This window comes from Nipponia nippon, unplaced genomic scaffold (genome assembly GCF_047370975.1).
Source record: "Nipponia nippon isolate SJK-2023a ecotype South Korea unplaced genomic scaffold, ASM4737097v1 scaffold_10, whole genome shotgun sequence".
NCBI lineage: Eukaryota > Metazoa > Chordata > Aves > Pelecaniformes > Threskiornithidae > Nipponia > Nipponia nippon.
The window spans coordinates 38,636,274-38,660,370 of record NW_028262291.1 but is presented as its reverse complement, the minus strand read 5'-3'; the positions used below and the strand labels follow the sequence as shown (position 1 = coordinate 38,660,370).

At 39.7% G+C, this 24,097-nt stretch overlaps 1 protein-coding gene across 2 annotated transcripts in view; it reads left to right on the top strand.

Annotated features, from left to right (window-relative positions):
- STXBP6 (syntaxin binding protein 6) overlaps positions 1–24,097 on the top strand; it is a 131,956-nt gene that overhangs the window by 31,265 nt on the left and 76,594 nt on the right. For both annotated transcript variants that reach the window (XM_087746644.1, XM_087746645.1), the window contains exon 2: positions 10,073–10,258. In XM_087746644.1, coding sequence (XP_087602770.1) covers positions 10,105–10,258 — 154 coding nt within the window. In that variant the 5' untranslated portion in view covers positions 10,073–10,104. The remainder of the gene's footprint in view (positions 1–10,072; positions 10,259–24,097) is intronic.

Sequence of the window (24,097 nt, the reverse complement as noted above, 5' to 3'; positions counted from 1 at the left end):
TTGTTTCTCTCACATATTCTCACTCCTCTCTCCAGCTGCAGTTGCACAGTTTTGGGTGTGTCCATCCCTGTCCCCCCCTTCTTAAGAAGGTTCTATGTTCTATGTTATCCCAGAGGCACTACCACCGTCGCTGATGGGCTCAGCATTGGCTTAGCAGCGGGTCCGTCTTGGAGCCGGCTGGCATTGGCTCTATTGGACATAGGGGATGCTTCTAGCAGCTTCTCACAGAAGCCACCCCTGTAGCTCCCTGGCTACCAAGACCTTGCCCTGCAAACCCAATACAGTACCAGTACCAGTTATGTGAGGAGGGATGGAAATGGAACCGTGAGGATTTGGAAAACATGATTTAAGAGCTTACTGAGGTATACTAGTGGGAGTGAGTCAGTGTCAAGAGTACTATGTGGTAGCTGTTAGCTGAAACTGTTGTTTTTTGGTGTTTTGCTTTTTTTCCTTAAAACACATTCAACTACTACCGTAATAATATCCTATCTCTCTGGCAACCTGTACACTGAATTATGAATCCATTTAACATTGGATTTTTCAGTGATCAGTACTTAGTACTTGCAGAGTTTGTCCTTATTGAGCAGCTGTGATTGTTCATGCTAATAAGTCAAAATCAGCTTCCTGTGAGATGTTTTGCCAGAGTAGCTGCTGTGACTTAGTGTTCTAGTAATGTAGAATATACTGCAGTAATAGCATTGCATAATATTTTTGTATATTCCTATATGCCGCATGTTCTGATTTAGTGCGGAAATCACACTGCATGCTAACAGAGCCTAACTTCCAACCTGCCTTTTTGCTATGTCTCTGTTTAACCCAACAAATAACAGAGTCAGTATACCAAGAAATTCGCTCCTATCTTGGGACATGTTTGTTCTTATCAAGGAGAAGCCCCATATTAACTCCTGTGTTTTACCACTTTTTATTCAGCTTGTTTCTTCGTTGCAAGTTTTGATTTTGAAAAATTTTGTCTTGACTGGCTCCATGCCATGTCTTCAGTCAGCCAACTTCGCTATTTGATGAAAGCTCCTGACATTTCAGGGTCTGTCTTTAAACCTCAGTTTCATGATCCTTGTAAACTAATAGCACTGGTGCATAAGGCAGCCCTAATCTTACCCCTGCTCTTCCTTCCCATGTGCTGACACACAGCTGTCTAGTGAACTGAGTCAGGGAGCTGATCTGAGTAAAAACAAAACTAATCACTAGTTTTCTTCTAACGAGATTAAACCTGGATTAATTCTCTTGTCTAGTTCACTGCACTAGCACATAAGCACTTGTGCTGTCGTAAGAAAGAAAAGTGCACAGGGAAATCAGTCATTTGTGCCAGTGCAAATGCACAAGGTTGGCATAAATTGTGACACAACACAAACTGCTGAAAGAAACTGTGCGTGGTCCAAACTGCAGTCCTTCAAACCAGTTCCCCTTTCCCTGGGGAATGTGGACAAAACCTATTTTTAAGGAACTAGAGGGTGACTGGGGAGAGAACTTAAAAAAAAAAAAAAAAAAAAAAAAAATTTCAAACCAATTGGTTTGTTTCTGTGATAAAGAATTAGGCCATGTGAATAAGCTGTAACTGGCAGATATCTCAGCTTTAATGGTGCCTTTGATACTGTCTCATGTGACATTAGTCACGAGTGAACTAAGGAAATTAAGTTTACATGGAAGTAGTGTAAGATGTAGGAACACAAAAATGATTGTAGAAGTGTATTCAGAGGAGTTGGTATCTTTCTAGTTCTGATTGGAGAAGTGAAGGGGGGCCTGTGTAAGGTCTCAAACAGTTTTAACTGACTAAAGTGATGGCACACAGAGTGTACATCCTGACTTTCAGTGAGTGTCCATCTAGAGACCTGAAAGTGTTGAATGACAGGATTGGAATTTAAATGATCTTACAGTATTGGAGAAATAGCCTGAAAGCAATAAGTACGAAAATCCCCTGTTAAGTGGGAATAATTAGTTATCGGATGTCAAATGTCTTTTTTTCAGAAAAAGAAGAATATGGTAGATGTTGAACTAAAGCTCTTGTCTTTTACTGATGAGTTGGAGAAGATCCATGTATGGCAGTAGCTGTATAATCAGGAGTGTTTGCTGTAAGGTCTACAAAGTATCGTAGAATCATAAAATGTCTTGAGTTGAAAGGGACCCATAAGGATCATCGAGTCCAGCTCCCTGCTCCTCGCATGACTACCTAAAACTAAACCATATGACTAAAAGCGTTGTCCAGATGTTCCTTGAACTCTGACAGGCTTGGTGCCATGACCACTTCCCTGGGGAGCCTGTTCCAGTGACTGACCAAGCAGTTCTTCCAGTTGACTCTGGTACCATAGATGAAGCTGTGAGTCCAGATTTGAGGATTGTGTTTCAAAAAAGATGTAGGCCAATGGGAAAGGATCTAGAGAGGTGAGGTGTCTCGAACAAGAATCGTTGAGGAATGACAGAAGAAACTGTGATAGTTCAGGCTGAAAATAAAAGTCTAAGAGTGGATGTAATAACTGGTCTTAACATCTAAAAATATCTAAAAGGTCGTAAGAATTAAGCTGACTTCTTAAGACTATGATTTTCCATGTTGCTATGCAGAAGTGTTGCTACTATGAATGTCCCAGTGTCCTGAAGTAATAAATACAACTTTCCACAAATGCAAATGTGGTCTCTCTGGGGCTTTGTTGTAACATCTGGCAGTTCTGAAGTTTTTTTGTGAATTTCTTTGTGAGATTCAAAATGTTCCCGTTTCAAAAAGATGACTCCAGCGGCAGTCTTCCCAAGTGGTTCTTGGTTGCCTTTCAGTAAACAGTTTCGTCATTTGGATGGCACCGCTTAATGTAGCGTTGTCCATCCTTATTTTGAAATTCATACATTCACAAACAATAACGACTTTCAGATTTTGGGACTCTTCTAATGAGAACCTCTCTTAGTGGGTCCTCAGCTGTTGCTCTACACTCGGAGAGGCCCTGATAGGGCGGTACCACCACCTACTGATGTGCCTTCCTCCCAGAAGCTCCCCCAGCTGTCAATACAGGGTCTGAAGGAAAGCATGTTTAGGGAACATTGCTGCTCCTGGCTGTTAAGAAAATGCTTAGAGAATGAATGTCCACAATGTCCACTGATTCTTGCATTATTATTTTATTAATTTCTTATTAATATAGTCTTGATCCAAAATGCCATGAAAACGTAAGCAGCAATTTATTTTAATTTGCTGCAGTTCTTGAATGTATGGTTGTTTTCTTGCATGCCTGTTTAAAGCAGTCTGCTCCTAACTGTCTGCAGCTGTTCACACAGAGAATTCCAGTACAGAAATGTTATATGTCTTATATTTGAGTTGGATTTTTCCAGCTTGCAGTACTGTAAGTTCAATTCAGAATTAACATTTTCTTGTGAGCAAAGTTCAGCTGGGACATTAGCTGCTGCATCTGGAATTGCTGTGTTCTTGTCAGAAGAAAAAAAAATTGTTTGACCTGGAATATACAGTAACCTATCCATCAGTATGCCTCTTTGGTGCCTTCTTGTACGGCCTCATACTTAATTTTCTGTATCTCTTGGGGAGAGTTTGGGGACACAGAGTCTCAAAAGAACCAAGTGATATCGCGTCTTCTGCTTTGGCTGCCATCCGGCTTGAGGAAGTAAGGGTATTGGTTACCGTGATGCCATATGTATGCCTCTCGCTCTCTCAGCAGTAATATGCCTTTACTAGAGCAGAGTGCAGGAATGAAAACAGCTGCTCTGTCTTCTACATGAAAGTGGGACTGGTTCTCATTTACCCACTTGTGGGATTTCTGTGATGTCCCTGATGATCTATCATTGGGTTTTTTTTGGGAGTGATGGAGGGAGGTAAACAAAACTTCTAGGTGAACTTTGTTCATTTTCTAAGAGGATTGTGTTATGGTCTGCCAGATTGAGGCACTGGGTGATGTAAACCCAAAGGTACCTTTCTGCTCTGAATCCCGTTTTTATCACTTCTTTATAAATACATATTCCAGTCAGACCCCTTGATGGATTTGATCTCATTAAACCAATAGGTCTGTACAACTTGCACAGAACTCAAATCACCTTCCTTTGGGATTGAAAGGTTGTAGGAATTGCTCAAGGCCTCAGACTTTCTGCTTCAGGTGAAGAAACATGTCAAACATCAATATTTAGGCACTTTTACTGCTTCAGTCTGGCCTTAACATATTACTACTGTGCACTTTGCCCCTCTTGTTTATTTTTTTTTTCCTTGACTAAAAACATGACATGTTCTCAGGCCACAAAGTATAGTTCCCATTCCTTTTGCTTATTCTAGGAGTCTTTTGAGAGATTCGCAGATCGTTCAAACCAGGCTGGTTTAAGGGATCAGTAAACAATGCTGGAACACTATTAAATCCCTGTAACCAAACCATAGCTTGCTTAAAAATAAAGAAGGCTTGTATTTCTAACTTAAAGTACATTCTGCCAAGTGTTGGCCTTGAATCAGGTGAGCTACAATATAAAGCCTCTGTAGGCTCCACTTAAAGAAAAAAGTCACTTCACTGTAAGAAAAACTCAAGTTTTAGGTTTAGGAACCACTGCTCTCTGAAGTCTGCTTCTGTCCAGTTCAGCTTGATTGAGCAGACAGTTTACTCTGTAGTTATATATGTAAGTAAAAACATATTTCTTGTTTCTATTTTAAATTGCCACAAATACAGTTTACAATTTCATAATTTTTGTATTTTAGAATTAATATTTTACTCAGATGAGCCAGTCATCACTGAAAGCTTATTTGAAAAAAATAATTGGAAATGTGACTACCTACAAATAACTCTGGAGGGTGATTATTTTTTTTTCCAGTAAATACTTGTAAAAGTTGTGAACTCATGTTAGCAGGATGTAATAGAATTTTTCTGGCCTGTACAGTGGCTGCCACTGTTGTCCTAATTTAAATCCAAATCTATCAAGCAAAGTTAGATTTTTGCAAACAGAAGGATGACAGAAGATATTCTGATCTTATTGTTACGTTCAAGCCTTTTAAAGATTTTTACCTTGACTGTTTTAGAGTAAGGTTGATCTACTGGTTTAATCCTTATTTGCAGAGCTAATTAAACTTGATGTTTTTCCTTTAAGATAGAGTTAAGCTAAATAAATCTATTCCAAACCAACTTTAGAAATTGTATGTTCTAATATTTGCTTTTTAAGGATTTATAAGTTATTTGCCTTCATTTAGCAATGATTTTGTGCTTCTCCGAAGTCATACTACCTATTTGACACTACAACAAATACAAAATTTTGATGAATGGTAATGATCAAATATGTAGTCTCAACACTTCCCGCAAGTAAATACCAGACAATTTTCACTATAGCAGAAGGTGGGCTTTTAGTAATGGTGTCTTGCAATGATTTCCTAAAGTAGATGTCCTCCGTCAGGATGGTGGCTTTACTAAAAGCAGATCTGAGTGCTTGCTAGAGCTACCAATGCAGTGCAGTGATAGTTGTTTGCTCAGATGATTTCATACTGCAGGCAGCATTTCAGTGGTTAGCCTGTTCTGTGAGCCCATCCCTGTTTGTGATTAAACTAAAGATCCTTGAAAACAGCGAGACTAACATACTGAACATGTTTTCTTTTTTGGAACACATTACTTGCTTTTCCTTCTCTTCTTATTTCATTTCTCCTTGTTAATTTACTACTATTTAAATTCTGCATGCTGAGGATTAGTTTCCCCAGTTCCTTCTGTGTGCCAATACTTCAACAAAGACGCTGAAAATCTTTTTTCCACTTACTTGCATGGTACTATAAAACATCTGGATGCAAAGATAAGTCAGCTGCTTGCTGGCTGTCTGCCCGAAAACAGTCAGAGATTCTGGCTGATTAGAAAACAGTCCAAGTTTTTTGTTACTGAACGTGTGGGGTCTGTGAAGGTATCGGCTTAAGTATCTTGGTTTTATTAATATCTTTTTTGGAAGTTACCTTTAATCCCTGTCCCCTCATACGCACATATAGAGGAATGGTCAGCTGTTCCTAGGAGGAGGTTTTAGTGATAGAAATGTCATGGACAAGAATTGCAGCAGAGAAAGATCGGAGGAGATGCAGATGGGCAGCGTTACAGGCACTAGTTCAAATCTGCGCAGGAATCTTCCCTCTTCGGTGTTTCTGTTGAGTGCTGGGGGCACAGTGTAAATGTCGACATCCTTTTCCATAGCACTGTGATGGCTGGAGTGAAAATCTGCGGGAGGAAAATGGAATTTTCTTTGTTCAGCCAAAAGCATTATAATAATTTGAGTGGAATGAAGTACATGGAACAAATAAAGCACGTGAGGCAGGAAATGCGGGCTCTCTTTAAAGACTCTTACAGTTACTGAAATATTTAAATCCCTCTTGCCACAGCAGGGTAGACGTTGTGAACAATAATGCACTGTCTCAGAGTGCTCAGAGATCCTCCAGTAAAAGTTTCAACTTTTAAAGCATTTAATATTCAAGCATGGGGGCAACTGTTTGCATTCCGAAGTGTGTGAGTCCACATAGGCCATGAGTGGAAACTGCTGATGGTTTGAATTCGTCCTGGAATGTGCGCCAAGAATACACATTACCGTGTAAAGAAGTCTGCATGTACTACATGAAGTTTTGCTTGTACCGCCAGCATATTTTTTTTAGATGAAAAGAAGTACTTTTGTTGGAGAATGGGAAAAATTGTGACTTATTCATGTTCCTTGAGGAAGTCTGCCATATTTTTTAGTGAGACTAATAAAAAGATTCCATTACGCCTGCTTTTGAAAAAGGAAAGTGCTGGAATGTTTTACTTACTTAAGACTTTAATGTAACCTTTGCTTTTCATAGAATCATAGAACATCTCAATTTGAAAGGGACCTATAAGGATCGAGTCCAACTCCCATAGATCCACCAGTAAATATGGAGAAGGTAGCTTGTGTAAACCCAGCTACTGATTTTTTTTTTTTGACCTATGTAAAACAACTTCATCCAAACCATACTGACAGCTCAATCTCTGTTTGCACACTGGCACAGTTAGTTGTTTTCTTTTTTAAATAAACAGGCTTTTGTGGTTTGTGCCATGTCAGTTTCCATATTAGATTCCGCAGTCAATATCAAGTAACACTGCATTAGATTAGTTGGTTAATTCTGGCATCTGAGGCTGTTGTAAACCAACAGAAGGATCACAACTGTCCTAGGGAGCGAGTGTGTGCTTTAGAGGTTCCAGTTAAAACGTTTGGTGTCTACAGCATCTGTCTGTGTACAGCTTCTGGTGGATGTCTATACAACCAGCTTAATCACAAAGCAAATAACAGCATGCAGCAATAAACTGCAATATCTAATTGTTCTATGTCATGTCTTCCGTGTGTCTACTGAAATAGATGTAATCTGTCTTGGAATATTGTGTTGAGCTAGGCTTTATTTAAAGCTGGATTTGTATGTTGTTTGTGTGTAAAAGCACTTGCATTAAGAGATAGGTATGTGTATACATAGAGAGGTATATTAATTAAATCTCCTAGGTTTTGCATTTCTTTTGGGTTATTGTCTATGTGGCAGTCATTCTAGTTTCATGCTGTAAGTTGCAGTGCACATATGAAGTGAAATGGTTTGGGAAATCTATGAAATAGGATATGGATAGTGTCTCTTGTTTGGCTTGCCTCCTGTTCAGCAGAGCCTTATCAAATGAAGCTATATACAGTGAGACCTATTGCTTGTAATATCCTTGAAGTAAATCTTGAAGTACTGTATGAAAGTTTTGAAGTTATAAACCAATAACGTTTTCTACTACAACTAAGTGTAGGTAGGGAAAACATAACCCCTCTTAATCCAGGAATCCTTTACATCACTGAGTATATCTTTGAAATCACACTTTATTTTGGTGTGTGAACCTCAAGAAAACGACTGAGAACATCTATTCAACAACTCAGTTGCAGAATTAACAGCATCAGATCGTTGCAAGCTGGAGAACACTTTTTCAGTTGGCTGTGACTCTAGTATATTTTTACCTGACAGCATTTGTGTGTGTTTTCTCAATAAGCTATTTATTGAAAATTCTTTAAGCAATTGAAGGTCTGAGACTGAAGTTATTTTTGCTTAGGTTATCAGTCTTTATCCCAGTCAGAAGGAGGAGATCTGTGTGATTTAAACCCACAGTCATTGACAGTGGCCTTGAATTTCAAAACAAAACAAAAACAAACAAACAAAACAACCAACCAACCAAACCCCAAAACTAGTCATAAACTGCCAGCAGCTCGCATGCTGGTATAAGATATACTGCAAATATTTTCATAACACAGAAGAGGAGAAAATTGTGGTATAATGAACATGACTGTGAAAAGAACGTTTTCTAAGTAACCAGCAGGTAAATTTATTCTTTTGATTCTTTTTTCATGTTGATATATTTGTGCTTAAAGGATAGGTAACTTACATGGCAGGAGTTATGAAATTGCATCTTTTCAGCAGCTGCACATTTTTTCTTCCTTTGAAATTAGTCTAGATTTTTCCTTTGATGGGGCCATTTTTTAAAATGCAATTAATTTTTGTAAAGGTGCATGTAAAAAACACATAATGCTAAAACTTGTCAGAATTTGCATACCTCTGTATTGGTCAACTGAGGTATACTATTACAGGTTATTTTGGCAAAGGTTTCTCTTTGCATCCTAAAACAAATAGGTGGTGAATTTGATTTGGACTAATTTGTGCTCTCTCACATCTCCATGAATACAGCTTTTTTTTTTTTTTTTTTTGAAGATAAGGGAACATCATAAATAAGTGCCAAGAAAATGTTGAGATTGAAAGTGTTAAGACAATTATTTTGTTGATAGTATGCACACTAAAAATAATGGATCCATGACTCTCTTGGCCTCATAGATAAATTCCAGCCAAATTAGGTTATGTTTCCTAATCGGTAAATTGTGGCAAATATCAAATGATGCCACAGGCGGAATTTCTGGCTTCACTAGTTGAGACCTGAAGATGATTTTACTCATACTAAGAAAGCTAAGGATGTCAAAAAAGATCTGTGGGCTTGAAAATCTTAATAACATGGAGATGTGAAATTTAACGTGTGTGTATTGGAATGTCATTGTATTTGAACAATTAAAAGGGGCATTCAGTAGTCTCTGTCGGTGGGGCCTGTATACATATTAACAGATTTCAGTGCAGAACTCATTGGAGTTGTAACTGTGATGCTCTCTAGATAAAGAACCTGTTATTATCCGCTCTGTAGCAGAGTTCTCTCCTTCAGTTAGGCTTCTCTGTAAGCTGTGGTCAGATCGACCTTTCTTTTGCTGGACACGCCTGAATAAGCAGCTTCCCTCCTTCTCCCTCCCTGTTCTCTACATTTTTCTTTTCTTTTTTTTTTTCCTTCCCCCTCTCCAAATGTCTGTCCTAAGTTGACTGTGCTGTTTTCTTATGAAACACATTGAGGAACTGACCTGGGTCAAAATTACTTAGCAGAAAAGAGGAGGTGTGGCTTTTCCTGCCTGAACCCTGGTGGTTTCTCTGACACTGTTTCTGTGCAGTTGCCCAGTTGGTAATTACAAAGTTGTTGAGGGGACGAGGCGCTAAAGGCGCGAGAGGTGCAGGAGCTGCTTAATCAAGTACTGTCACCAAGAGCAGTGCTCCTGAAGGAGCAGTCTTACTGAGTCTGAAGCTTTCTGTATCTTCTGTGAATGTGACTTCTTGTCTGCCAGCACAACTAAGCTCAGAGAGGACGCTGATGAACTCTACCACAGTGTTCCTTCCCTATGCCCTTGCAGTGCTTTCCCTGTCTATGTGGGACAGATGAGCTTCCCTACAGTTACCAGAGAGGGAATTAATAAAGCTTTTATGCAGCATGAAGTTACAGGGTGTCCCTCTGAGAAAATTTTGCATCATACTGAAGTGTGTGTGGACAGCTTCTGCCCAAAATAAGCTAAGCTAGTTTAAGATAATTTAAGAAGTGTGGAGAACAACTTAAGTGAAGACTCTTAGATACTTTGAAAATTCTGCCTCTAAGTGCATGAAATTATCTTCTAAATTCTTTGAATCATTAAAAACTTTATTTGAAGGTCAGAGCTGCTAATGCCCCTGTAAGTTAGCTGGACTTTCACATAACTTAGAAACTCCTAATATTTTTTTTATTTATGATTTTATTTTTAGAGAGGAGCAGTCTGCTGTATCTGTGATCTACAATGAATGCCAAATCTGCAATCAGCAAAGAAATTTTTGCCCCACATGATGAAAGGATGCTGGGAGCTGTCCAAGTGAAAAGAAGAACAAAAAAAAAGATTCCTTTCCTAGCTACTGGGGGTCAGGGTGAATATTTAACATACATCTGCCTGTCAGGTAAGATTAATGATTTTGACATCTGGTTATCTGTTTTGGTTTATCTTTGATTAACTGATTAGATATTATCTGTAGCCATAAGGAGCTGGGTGACTCGAATCTTAGTAATGTAACCAGAGAATTATGGCACTTTAATCTTGAGACACCACACGCTCAAGGCTATTAATATTTATTCCATATAATAAATTGAACAGGTGGTTTCATTGTTTAAGAAAATTAGGTATTCTTTCACAGCATAGCTGCAGAGTATGAATAAATAGAATATTTGGAAACAATCTTTGCTTATTGAGGTTAAGATCTTTCTTGGAGACGTGAACTTTACAATGTATTTCTTTTTAATGCCTTGAAATTTTTTGTTTGAAGCAAATACACTTTCCTCTTCTTTTCATATTTGCCTCTGTGTGTTACCAGCTCATTGGGTACTTAAATATACAACTTTCAGCCAGAATATTTTCAGTTCATTGAACAGAACAGTGGTGCCATGTGTCAATCACCTGACTTTAAGAAGGATGAAGATGGAAATATTTGGATTGAAGAAAAGTATGTGTAAAGACATGTTTTTTGAGAGGTCACAGGGAACAGGGAGAAATGATCTATTTGTAACTAATGTGTTCAGGTGGAATTAATTTGAGTTTTTCCAAGGTCCAATCAGCACTCGTGAGAGTCTGGATTTCAGGAACAGGGTTGGTAGTAGCTGTACGATGTTTTGCTTTGTATTTTTACCCTTTCTAATAAAAGTAAAGGTCCAATTATTTTTTTAACATATATAAATGAAACCCATTGATTGGGTAACGTGGTAAACTGTGGTATTGTAGGTTTTTGCCTGGCTTTTTTTTTTTAATACTTTGAAATACTTTCTGGTTGTTGTAGTGAAATTTACCTTAATTAAGATTACATCTCAAGGTAGTTGGAAAGCAGTTTGTGATCCTGATTTACTTGTAGTTTATACCTGTTTTCAAACTTAGAGTGGAATTCAGTTGCCTGGAAGTAGGCATTCAGTGCACTTTTAGGTTTCTTGCCCTTCTTCCAGGTAGCACCCTAGAAAGGCAGAAATCCCTTGTAGTTTCTATGTCTGCCAACTGAGTGTGTCAATAACTTTCATATCCTAGGGTGATTTGGTCACTTAGGTTTTTAGGTATATCAGTTGCTCCTTTTGAGTGTGTGCATCGTACTGGAAGTAAAACTAGTGGTCAGAGGAAGAATCAGAATAGTTTGGGTTGGAAGGGAGCTTTAAATCAACCCCCCTACAATGAGCAGGGACATCTTCAACTAGATCAGGTTGCTCAGAGCTCTATCCAACCTGACCTTGAATGTTTCCAGGGATGGGGCATCTACCACCTCTCTGGGCAACCTGTTCCAGTGTTTCACCACCCTCGTAAATAATTTCTTCCTTATATCTGGTCTGAATCTCCTCTCTTTTAGTTTAAAGCCATCCCCCCTTGTCCTATTGCAACAGGCCCTGCTAAAAAGTTTGTTTTCATTTTTCTTATAAGCCCTCTTAAAGTATTGAAAGGCTGCAATAAGGTCTTCCCAGAGCCTTCTCTTCTCCAGGCTGAACAACCCCAACTCTCTCAGCCTTTCTTCATAGGAGAGGTGTTCCAGCCCTCTGATCATCTTCCTGACCCTCCTCTGGATCCCCTCCACGAGGTCATTCCTGTGCTGAGGGCTCCAGAGCTGGACGCAGTATGCCAGGTGGGGTCTCACCAGAGCAGAGTAGAGGAGCAGAATCACCTCCCTCGACCTGCTGGTCACGCTTCTTTTGATGCAGCCCAGGATATGGTTGGCCTTCTGGGCTGCAAGAGCACATTGTCAGCTCATGTCCAGCTTTTCATCCACCAGTACCCCCAAGTCCTTCTCTGCAGCGCTGCTCTCAATCCTTTTATCCCCCAGCCTGTACTGATACCGGGGGTTGCCCCAACCCATGTGCATGACTGTGCAGTTGGCCTTGTTGAATCTTATGAGGTTCACACAGGCCCACTTCGTGAACTTGTCCAGGTCCCTCTGGATGGCGTCCCATCCCTCAGGCATGTCGACTGCACCACTCAGCTTGGTGTCATCTGCAGACTTGCTGAGGGTGCACTTGATCCCGCTGTCTATGTCATTGATGAAGATATTAAACAGTACTGGTCCTAATATCGACCCCTGACGGACACCGCTTGTCATCTCTTGTGGCACCGCTTGTCATCTCCATCTGGACATTGAGCCGTTGACCACTACCCTCTGGATATGACCATCCAACCAATTGGCTCATCCACCAAACAGTCCACCCATCAAATCCATACCTCTCCAATTTAGAGAGAAGGATGTTGTGGAGGACCATGTCAAAGGCCTTACAGAAGTCCAGATAGATCACAACTATAGCTCTTCCCTTGTCCACTGGTGTAGTCACTCCATCATAGAAGGCCACTAGGTTGGTCAGGCAGCACTTGCCCTTGGTGAAGCCATGCTGGCTGTCCCGAATCACCTCCCTGCCCTCCATGTGCCTTAGCATAGCTTCTAGGAGCTACCTGATCTTCCCAGGCACAGAGGTGAGGCTGAAAGGTCGGTAGTTCCCAGGGTCCTCCTTTCTATTCTACCCTTTTTAAAAACGTGTGCAATGTTTCCTTTTTTCCAGTCACCGGGGACTTCGCCTGACTGCCATGACTTTTCAAGTGTCATGGTGAGTGGCTTAGCAACTACATCAGCCATTTTCCTCAGAACTCTGGGATGCATCTTGTCAGGTCTCACAGACTTATGTATGTTCGGGTTGCTCAGGTGGTCACGAACCTGCTCTTCTCTTACAGTGGGAGGGACTTTGCTCCTCCAGTCCCTGTCTTGCAGTCCGTCCACTCAAGAGGTGTGGGGAGAGGTTGCCTGTGAAGACTGAGGCAAAAAAGTTGTTGGGTACCTCAGCCTTCTCCTTGTCCATTGTTAACAGTTTGCCAGGTGTGTTCATCGAGCGGTACACTTTCTTTGACCTACCTTTTCTGGCTGACATACCTGTAGAAGCCCTTCTTATGCCTTGTATCCCTTGCCAAATTCACCTCCAGCTGTGCCTTCCTAACCCCATCCCTACGCAACTGGATGGCATCCCTGTACTCATCCCAGGATACCTGTCCCTGCTTCCACTGCCTGTGCATTTCCTTCTTGCCCTTTACTTTGACCAGCAGGTCTCAACTCATCCATGCTGGTCTCTTGCCTTCCTTTCCTGACTTCTTACACCTGGGTATTGAGAGCCCTTGCGCTATATGGAAGGCATCCTTAAAGATCTGCCAGCCCTGTTCTGCTTCCTTGTCCCTGAGGGCAGTTTCCCAGTGGGTCCTATTGACTAACTCCTTGAACAGCTGGAAGTTTGCTCTCCTGAAATTCAGGGTCCTGACCACTCTTCGCCTGACCCATAGCCCTCAGGACTGCGAACTCCACCAGTGCATGATCACTGCAGCCCAGGCTGCCTCGAACCTTGATGTCGATTAGCTCACTTGCATTGGTGACCATCAGGTCCAGTATTGCATCCCCTCTTGTAAGGCTGTCTATTACCTGGCTTAAGAAACTATTCTCCATGCACTCCAGGAGTCTCCTGGATTGCCCACAGCTCACCATGCTACTTTCCCAACAGGTGGTTGAAGTCCCCCAGCAATATGAGAGCCTGTGAGCACGATGCCTCCCATAACTGGAGTAAGGTGGCTTCATCAATAGGCTCTCCTTGATCACGCAACCTGTAGTGAACACCAACCGCAAGGTTCCCTTTGTTGCCTTGGTTTCTAATTCTTACCCATAAGCTTTCAACCTGCTCATGGCTATTCTTCAGAGACAGCTCTTCACAATCTATCTTTTTCTTGAGTAGAGGGCAACCCTTACGCGCCTCCTTCCTTGCCTGTCCCTTCTGAACAGCCTGTAGCCATTGACAGCTGCACTCCATTCATGGGATGCATTCCACCAAGTTTCAGTAATGGTGACTAGGTCATAGCTTTCTAGCAGCATGGTGGCTTCCAGCTCCTCCTGTTTGTTGCCCATACTGTGTGCATTGGTGTGGAGACATTTCAGCTGGGCTGTTGGCCATGTCACCTTCTTAGAGGAACACCCCTTAGTTCCTTTGAGGTATTTCACTGGTGCTTCCTTGTTGGCTCTTTTTACCTCAGGAGCCCCTGGCTCATCTCTGTAAGACTTCAAGTGTGCTCCAGTGTACCCAGCACATCTCAGAGCAACAGGCTGAGGGCCCTGGCTAGCACCCCATCTAACCCTGGCATGTCATCCCACAGCTTGCCATGGGCAAGCCTGATATTATCCCTCTCCCCCTTCAAGTCTAGTTTAAAGCTCTGTCAATGAGCCCTGCTAGCTCATGAGGAAAGACCCTCTTCTGCCTTTGAGGAAGGTGAATCCCATCCAACACCAGTAGGCTTGGTGTCTATATATAGACCATCCCATTATCAAAAATCCCAAAATTGTGCTGGTGACACCAGCCATGGAGCCATGTATTAATAGACGGGGTCTATCTGTCTGTTCCAATGTTGCTGCTTGCAACTGCAAGGAGAGAGGGAAAAAAAAATAACCTGTGGTCTAGATTCCTTTACCAACTGTCCCAAGGCCCTGAAGTCTCTTTTGATTGCCCTTGGACTACGTGGTGCTGCTTCGTCACCACCCACATGGAAGAGGAAGAAGTGCTCTGTGAATCTCAGAAGATGGCAGTTATTTCTGGATTAAATGGAAGATAGTGTTTCATGGACTCTTTCAAATTTTTTTCCACTGAAAACTATGTTAAAATTTTAAAAACATAGGAGGTAAAACCCAGTGACTTTACTACTGGTATAAGACATCACACACATGCACACAAAATGTACGTTTATTGAATGTTATTGAATGAAATACTATTTTTATACATGTGTACAAATGCTTAGGTTAAAATATAAGCTGCAGAGTATATGCACACACATACTGAGGACAGTGAGACAAAACAGAAGACTTCATATTTCTAGATGAGTGTTCTGCTTGTTATTCTCCCCGTATACAGAGCTTCAAGGAAGGGTTTAAAAGTTGATTTCCCAAGCTTGTTCCCCAGGCTTGTGGTTGGATACTCCTTTTGGATGTAAGGACTGCAGGTTTCAATCCTCTCGGATTGCAGAAGAAACTGAATCTAGGTCTCCCATCTTTAAAATAAATGTTCAAGTCACTAATCTTTTGAAGCAAAGCTCAACTCTTCTTCCTTTGGCAGTCAAATTTTTCAAGTGTTAGTCCAATTTTTTTCTAAGCCATTTTATTTTAAAGAACAATCCTGTTCTAGGGCTGTGCAGTCAGTTTTGGAATACTCACGTGTTTGATAGCCATGTTTATGAGGAAAGCTTAGAGGTGTGATCTGTGCTTATAATTTTCTGTAGGCTAACTTTATTCAGTAGGTGATTTTTTTTTTTTTTTTTAATTGCTATTCTGGGGAACCTAGCTCTCCTTCAGCTCCCCTACCCCCATGTTGACGTGTAGCAGCCAACATGGATTTTCAGAGATTGAATGGTCTTAGATGCATCTAATGTCTTTCTGCAACAGGATAACATATTATGAGTAAAGAAGAAACAGCAAATATCCTGACTTCAGCAGAGTTTCTCACTGATGACAAGGAGAAGCATTCAGGATCTAAATAAAGTTACTGTGTGGTGGGCACCGAAAAGCTGCATAATTTTATTGGGAGAACCCTCATGCGTGGCTCGTGATCAGTGAGCTTTTGCAGGCATCTGAGACCAGTTGTTTTATAAACATTTATAGTTTGTGTTATGGAATGTACAGTATGATTATTCATTCCAGTAGACAATGAAGTAACTAGGGAGAGGACTGCCTGGCTGTGTTTGTGTTTGAGGGCAGTATTAGACTTCCAAACAGTCTGATCAGAAAGGTGATGCAGTTCAATAGGGTCAAGTGCAATTAGCTATTTAGTCAGGAATAATCAATGGCACAAAACTAAGGAGTAGAGAACAACTGTTTCTGCCGCGATAGTTAAAGGAAATTGTGACAAGGATAAACTGTGGGTTTTGCTAATCCTGATGGCTGTGAAGCAGTAATGGTTTCAGTTGCAGCAAGAAGTTGTGTTACAAATACAGAAAAGGTTTTCCTTTAGTAAGTGTGTTCATGTGCGGATGGCAGTTTAGCTGTGTCCCCAAATGGTCTAAGATGAACTATATCTTGGGATAACACAATATACGTGGTGACCTTCCATTTCTCTGTGATTTGGTACAATGAATGAGACACAATGTTGGCTACCTGTGGATTTCAGTTTCCGTTTCAAGCAACACATGCTTTAATGCTGAGTGTTGCAACATCTATCTTGGAAACACCTTTATCAGCCTTTGACTCTTGTCCCATTTTTCCCAGGTTTGCTATGTATTAGGTAAACGTAGTGACTGGAATATCTTTGTGTTCTTAGTTTCCTTGTACTAATTCAGTTTGGCCTTTGCTGAAGGGAATTTGATAATTTACTGTTTAGAACTGAATTTGTCAGTTGAAAGAATACACATAGAAACTGACTTGTTAAAGGACTTAAATATTTGGGGATATAAAATATCCTGCCTACTTGTGGTTTCATTCAAGATAGGATGCAGAAAATTAAACATCAGCCACTGTGATAGCTACTTTTATTTACTGCTCAGTTTCTAACTGACAAATTGCACCAATTGTTATAATTGGAGTTAAATGTTTTCCTTTCAGTGTTGAATTGAAAATACGTTGCATCATAATTGTTGTCTATCTGCATTTTTGTAAGCATGGATAGAGATGCTAGGCAGGGAGAATGCCCTTAGGCCCCAAAGAGATGGTGTAGTGAAGCATTAAAAGAATCAAATATTGAACCGAGCAAGATGGGAGAGTAAGGGAGATTCTTCCTTAAAATTTGAAGTATGTACTGGATTTTTTTATTTGACAATATTAAATACTGAATTGGCTAGAACGACATACTGTTAATGCTCCAAAAAGGTGTACCTAAAGCCTGTCATCTGAAACTGGAGACAGGTTAAGGTAAGAAGGCTGTAGCAAGACCGCTTGCTGGACTGGTGGAAACAGAGCAGCTGGGTTACCTGCAACTTTCTAGCCTGCTGTAGGGATGGGGCTGGCCAAGTTAGACTGGTAAGCAGAGCCAAGAGAGATCTTCTGTGAGTTATTTAGTTGAAGAACAGCAAGAAAGGAGTAGACAGATGGGAAACACAGAGGTGGGGTGGCTGTAGGCAGAACAGAGAAGATGAAAACTGGGAGGGTTTGTTTTTTTTTTTAATGTTAGAAGAGTATTTAACACAGAGAAAAGACAAGAAATTCAGAGCTGAAAGTGGGTATTTATCACCTCCTCCACACTAGCAGACCTAGTGACAGTTATTGGATCAGATCTAAGTTTTAATTTTGTCATCATTGTCTTATATAATTGAAACATATTTTTTTAAAAATAGTTCTCAGCCTTATTTAGAATTCTTAAGTATAAAATACTTAAAAGGTCACTTCAGAAATATAGGACACTGGCGATCTCTCCTACTTGCTTGTGCACAGTTCTGTGTGTGTTATTTCCTTTGACACCCTATCATTATGTTTTTTAAGTAACTTCTAATATTTAAAAAGGTTTTTAATTTGTTATAGTGCATTGGAAGCGTTCCAGTTTGTACATATGGATCTGTCATTGACCTTTCAGACTAAAAATCTATTGCAGTTGCAGTGAACTGAATGAACCAGATGGTTCCTTTTGAACCGGAGTTCCTGTGTGTCATAACACTCACGGTTTAGCTGCACCGCTCTCTCTAGTCCTTCTGCTGGAAAGCTTGGGATTTGACTGTAAAGCTAAAGTTGTTTATAACTGGGAGTGGAACTTTTTCCCTCTGTGGTTACAAGTTCAACAGTGTTATTAACATATTGTCAGCTCAGGGTTGTTTTTTTTTTTTTTTTTGGATGGCTTTTATGCAAAAGTACAATCAATCAAGAATGGTGCTAGAAAAGCCAAAAGGAAATGCAAAGAAATCATAAGAAATAATATACAAAAATAAGATGTACATGCAAGGGGAGAGTGTGTTGGGTTTTTCTTCCTTCTTTAAGATCTAACCTTCTGGATCATGTCACAGACTTTCTAAAAAGACAGGCACTAAATAGCTTAGAAAGCTATTTGCAGTTACCCCAGAAGGTTTGGGATTTCTTTTTTTTTGCTCTGAGCATACAGAGAGAGAGAGAGGCTTGCCGTATTAGCTTAAGTAGTTCTGTGAATACCCTCATTTGTGCTCTTACAGCACACTTACTTCAGCAGATATCTAACCGCACCACTCGATTACACTTCCAACATAAGCTTTGTATTCTGTTTTTTGCCCCTAGAGTCAATGGTGCTATGAAGTTGTTTTTCCAAATATGAATTTGTTATTCCTCCCATACTGGCCACTCATGGAATAGAATATTATCCAGGAATGACCTGTATCTTTTGCTCCTTTGAAGGTCACTTGACATGACTGCTAGAAATTGGCCATAATTTCATGGGGAGTTCAAGGGCAGGTTAAGTGCAATTGAGTTTTCAGCGTGGTAGCTGAACTGAAAATTGGAAAGTAGTGAGAAGGAGCTTCATATCAAAAGAATTCAGTTTTCTCCTAATGTGTTCTCATTTTCCATTTGAGTTTTGCTACTGCACTGAAGTGACAATCTCCCAATTTATTTTCTATATTTTCTTGTTGAAGAAAACATCCTATTTTCAGGAGCTTATAGTGCAGAGGATTCTCATGGTTTCTTCTCAGGACATGAGAAACCAAAGTAAACTTCATTTTCCAGTGACTTTCCAGGAGAATGCTGTAATCACCTCCCCATAGGGTGTATTGAGGTATTACTGTGTATTGGGGGGGGGGGGGGGGGGGCAGGGCATTTCCCCTCTGTTTGAATGTTGTGTTCAGGAGTGAGAACGATACTTCAGTGCTCATGGTCAGACATAGGGCATTCACTTTGAGTCTGACTCACTTAGATGTCAGACTCTCCATTGAATGTTTAATTATTTATGCAAAATAGAACACGATGGATGTGAGAGATTCAGTCAGCCCAAAAGAACATGCATACCAAATGGTGGTCCAGTCTTCTGCAGGCTCTGACCTGGACAGCCATTTGATGACAGCTGCAGACCAGTTGGGGTGCTTTCCTTAGCCCTGTGGGCCCAGACTGGCACAGCAGGCTGAACATCTGGGCATAGATTGGTATGTTCGATCAGGGGAAATATTTCTGGTACCTGTCCTTAATGCAAGGGCTACCTGTTGCAGATGGTGGCTTTAACGTAAAGACTCATATTCTGTCCCTCAGAGAAGAGGGATGTTAAGTATTCCTATGTCTCAAATGAATTCTTGAGTGCTAACCATCGGTATAAAAAGTGTGGCTGCTGTCACCAGTTCTCTGCCTAAAACTTTTGCATTTTATCTGAAAATACCTGAGAACTTTCTGATGGCCAATGGAGAAACTATTCCAGAATTCAATGGGCAGTACCTTGCAATGCAGAAAATGTAGAAAATAAATGTACTGTTCCTTCTTTATTGGCTTTTTTAATGTCAAAGCACAGACATGTTGAAGACTTTCTTCGATTGGCTACTGATCCCTCTGAAGCCTTCTCATTGTGCAGAGTCAGTGGCTGCTTTTGCTTCCAGTTACTCAGAGATCTACCCTACACTGATTTAGTCAACATGAATGTAAACTTCGCGTAAAATCTAAGTGATACAATTTGTTTGTGTGGGTGGAGTTAAATTGATGTAACGTTCCGTGGTTTCCACGCACATGTAGTTAGGTTCAAGTTTAATGGCAACTTCTTCGTGTTTGTTCCTGGACTTCCGTGGACTGATGCCTCTGACTGCCTTCCTAGTACCTACACTGATGTTCATGAAGCTTTTTACCAGTGCTCATGCACTGAACTGGTGCAAATGTGTGAGCAAGAATCTCTGGCCATGAGAAACATGAAAAATTTCAGTTGACTTTTGCTCATACGAAACCATTAAGACTAACATTACGGTTATAAAAAATAAAGTACAGTGATGAAGATGCTATGAGGAAACTGTTTTTTTGGGGGTTGGTTTGTTTGTTTTTTAACAGTAAGAGTAGCAAGTCATTGGTATAGCTAGCTTTGAAAAGTTTAGTATGTCATGGGAGACCTTTGGGAAGAAGCCATGGAAGCATGTCAGGAATGGTATTAAAGGTTTTGCCTTTAGGGTAAGAAGGTGCTCTGAGAGATCACTTGGGTTTACTTGTAGATTTTTTTTTTTTTAATACATTATTACATAGGTTATTTTTTTTTTCAGAGGAGCTTTAGCACAGAGGAAAAAAATCAATAATATTACTATTTTCTGATGAATAAGCTACTGATTATTTTTTTCCCCATTCTGTTGCTGGATACCTTTTGATATGCTTAAGATATAAGTGTGTTGGCATATACCTGTGTAAAATGTAATCATACTAAATCCTTTCATTTAGTCTTCATACAGTAATTGTTTTACCACCAGAAAGTAAGTAAATATACACAGGTGTTGTCAGCCTTTATATGCCATTTCATATATACTGTATCTCGTTTCCACACTTCCATTTTTTTGTTTGTATTTTCAGATTAGAAAATCTGGGAAACAATTTTCTGGGTGTATACAGCACACCCTCTTTATAATACGTAGTTGATAATTGGAACTTGTTGGAGACATTCAGATACTTTAGTTTTACTCCTTCTAGCCATGGTTCAATCTTGAAAAATCAGCTTTCTTCATCTGGGGAGATACTTCATTCACTGAAGAAGCTGTCCAGGAAACAAGCTGAAATACGTAAGCTCTTCAGTGAAATTTAAAGTCATGTGTGAGAGTTCCTTAAAGTGAGTCAGGAGGCTGTGGCAAACACTAAAAAGGGTCAAGAACTGTGTCCTGTTCAATATGTATGTTTTTGCCTTGAAACTTTCAACGTTTGGAGAGTGGAATAGGCTCGTTCCACTTTCTTCTTTGCTTTGCTCCATTAATTTAGAAAAAACTTATTTGATCATTCTAATACTTCTGTTCTAGTTCTGAATGAAATAATGCCTTCTTGGGGTTGTGTATGTGGCAGATTACTCTATTTTCTTCACCACTGAGTGTGTTTTAGGCTGATGCTTATATTCGTTGCTTAGCAAAGTTATTTCCAGTGATGATATCAAATGCAAAAATTTCATTAAATGCTATGCAAAAAAACCCTCCATGCTTTACTGACTGTAAGGATTACTATAAAGGCAATTTCTGCAGAATGTAAGTTCTCAATTGGAAAACATGTTTACTTCATCAAATACACAAGAAAGATTATGATCTTTCATGGACACATTTTTTCCCCTTACTAACATTGCTTCAGAAGTCAGTCTGAGTGGAGTTAAAATCCTTTCTAAAAGTGATAGGATTGAAGCAAATAAGTCTCTTCAGTACCCCTACCTTGTCCTTACTAGGGTTTCTTTTAACCTTGATTAACCATCATAGGAGTTTGGAGGAATTCTCTGTTTACTCTGCCTTTACTTCTCCTTTTGAAATAGCTACCTAAAAAAAATCATCAAAAGCTTTTGGTTAAAACTTTTAAAGTTATTTAAATTTCATTAAATTATTTTAAAAATAAGGGAATAGAAGTTTATGTATGCAGAAGCATGATATTATCATTAGCTGTTCTGTGGAGTGAACTAAGGCCTGTTACGACCTTGATGTTTTCTAAGAGAAATAAAAAATAAATAAAGTCCAAGAGATGTTTCAGACCTCGTCTTCCCTACTGTGGGCCTCTAACCATGCACGTGTGTTGCTCTGGGTTCAGGTGTTAGCTGGGCTTTTTTTTGTGTGTTTTGTTTTAAACAACAATAACAACAAAAGTTTTGTACTCTGTTTTGTGGTGAAAATGCAAATTGTTTCTTTTCATAAGCCAGAACAGGAAAAAAAACAAACAAGCTTCTCTTCCTTCCACTTCTTCCAAGGGTAAAGTTCGTAACCATCACTGTCTCATCTTGGTAATGGCTTCTTTAAGATTAAGGTTTAATCATTCAGGTACCTATAGAGCAAATGAATGTCTAGCTCCTCTTGCTGTGTGCTCAATGACCTATATTGACTGCTCTGAACTGACCATTTAGTTAGGTAAAAGAGAGCACTGATATTTTTTGAATTGTTGCTTAACGTGGTTACATTCATGTAGTGTACTGTGTGTGTCTAAATAAACATATATTAAATGTATACGTACGTATGAAGCTTCCATCTACTCTTAGCTGCTAGCCTCAGGGCTCGTTAGAAACTGTGGAAGCAGTTTTTTTCCAGTAATGCTCATTGACTGTAACTGGCTGTGCTCAGACATATCTCGTGTTGTGGCTTGGAAGACTGGCAGCACAGACAAGGGTAATGCTTGTCTCAAAAACAGCTTCCCTGTTGTATCACAGCTCAGTGAATTTGCCATGATGTTGATGTTTTGGGTGCAGTGCTCATATTAAACTGTCAAAATACAACTGCCTTCATCTACTTATAATAAGTGATCATGATACTGAATACAGTTCTTAACCAAGCCATTTTTCCCTTCTTTATCAGAACAGGTTTTGTCTTTGTTAGGTATTTCTGATATTTTAACTCTATGGTTTTCAAAAGGAGTTTTGGAAGTAAAAATATGACTTGCTCTTGATGGTAATAAATGCCAAATTCCATTTTATAAAAGGAATTTAAAAATTTGAAGTCATGTAAGGGTCTTTGATTTGATCACTGGTAAATTTTTTCATAGAAGAGAAAAACTGATGGCTTTTGCATGGGAGCCAGATTAACCTTCTGTTCTTCATTATTGATCTTTTTATATTTATTTAAAATAGAAGAGGGGAAACGATGAACTTCTTTGGCGAATAGGCTACATTTATTGATTGTATTCAGAGTAATACCCTTAATATATGTTGATGCTCTGACCCCTCCTGACTCCAAGTTGTTCAACTTAATGTAACCAGTACTTTTTCACAAGAATTTTGTGTAGGAGGGAATCTTGTTATAGCAAAACTACAGAATTGTGTATTTGGAAGCATCTAGTCTAAGATTAGTGGGTTTTTTTATCTTTTTTTCTTAAAGTGGAGAAAGAATGTATGTGTGCTCCCATGCATCCCCCCAGCACACTATTTGATTTAATTTGCGTGCAGGATATATTTTCTAAATTGCAAGCTGAAGGTGTGCAGTTATGTGTCTGCTGTGTAGCTCTTTTTCTTTTTTTTTTTTTTTATTTCAGAATAGAATTGTAGCAGATTGATAAACTTAATAGTTAACTATTGTGCATCACTTTCAGTTTTATAAAATGATGTGTTGATCCAGGGAGCTTGTGTTACTAATGTTACCTTCAGTTTTATTCAGAACTGAGCTTTTGGAACAGCTTTTTGCTCCACCTCATGCATACATGGACTCCTTGGAAAGATTTCCAAAATACCAAATGAGATTATCTTGGCAAAGTAGGAAGGACAAAAACATGAGGAAAACAAAACCATAGAAAACTTGATGGGAAAAGTGAGGCATCAGATCCGTTTATTTAGTCAGATGTAATTTTGCAGTAATCAAAAGGGATAGGTTTAATATTCATAAATATGAAGCTGGTATTGATGCAATAAGTTTTTATGCATAAAACAAGTTGGTTTCAAAGCTGTATGTTGGAAGGTGTACACCGGAAGCTGTATGTTGCCCCGTTCATCATAAAGGAAGCTTGATGAGGTTATTCTTAGTTGGAATTTGTGGCCTTTTCCATGGAGGCATTCAAGAATTACTGTGAAGGCTTACAACAAAGTAGTTAGGTTGCAGACTTCCTTCTCCCCCTCCATGTTCAGAAGAGGATGGTGTCTCTGTACTGCTTTATCCGCTCATTGGAATTACTTGTGCTGGGTAGGTTTGGGATGGTGTCTCTGTACTG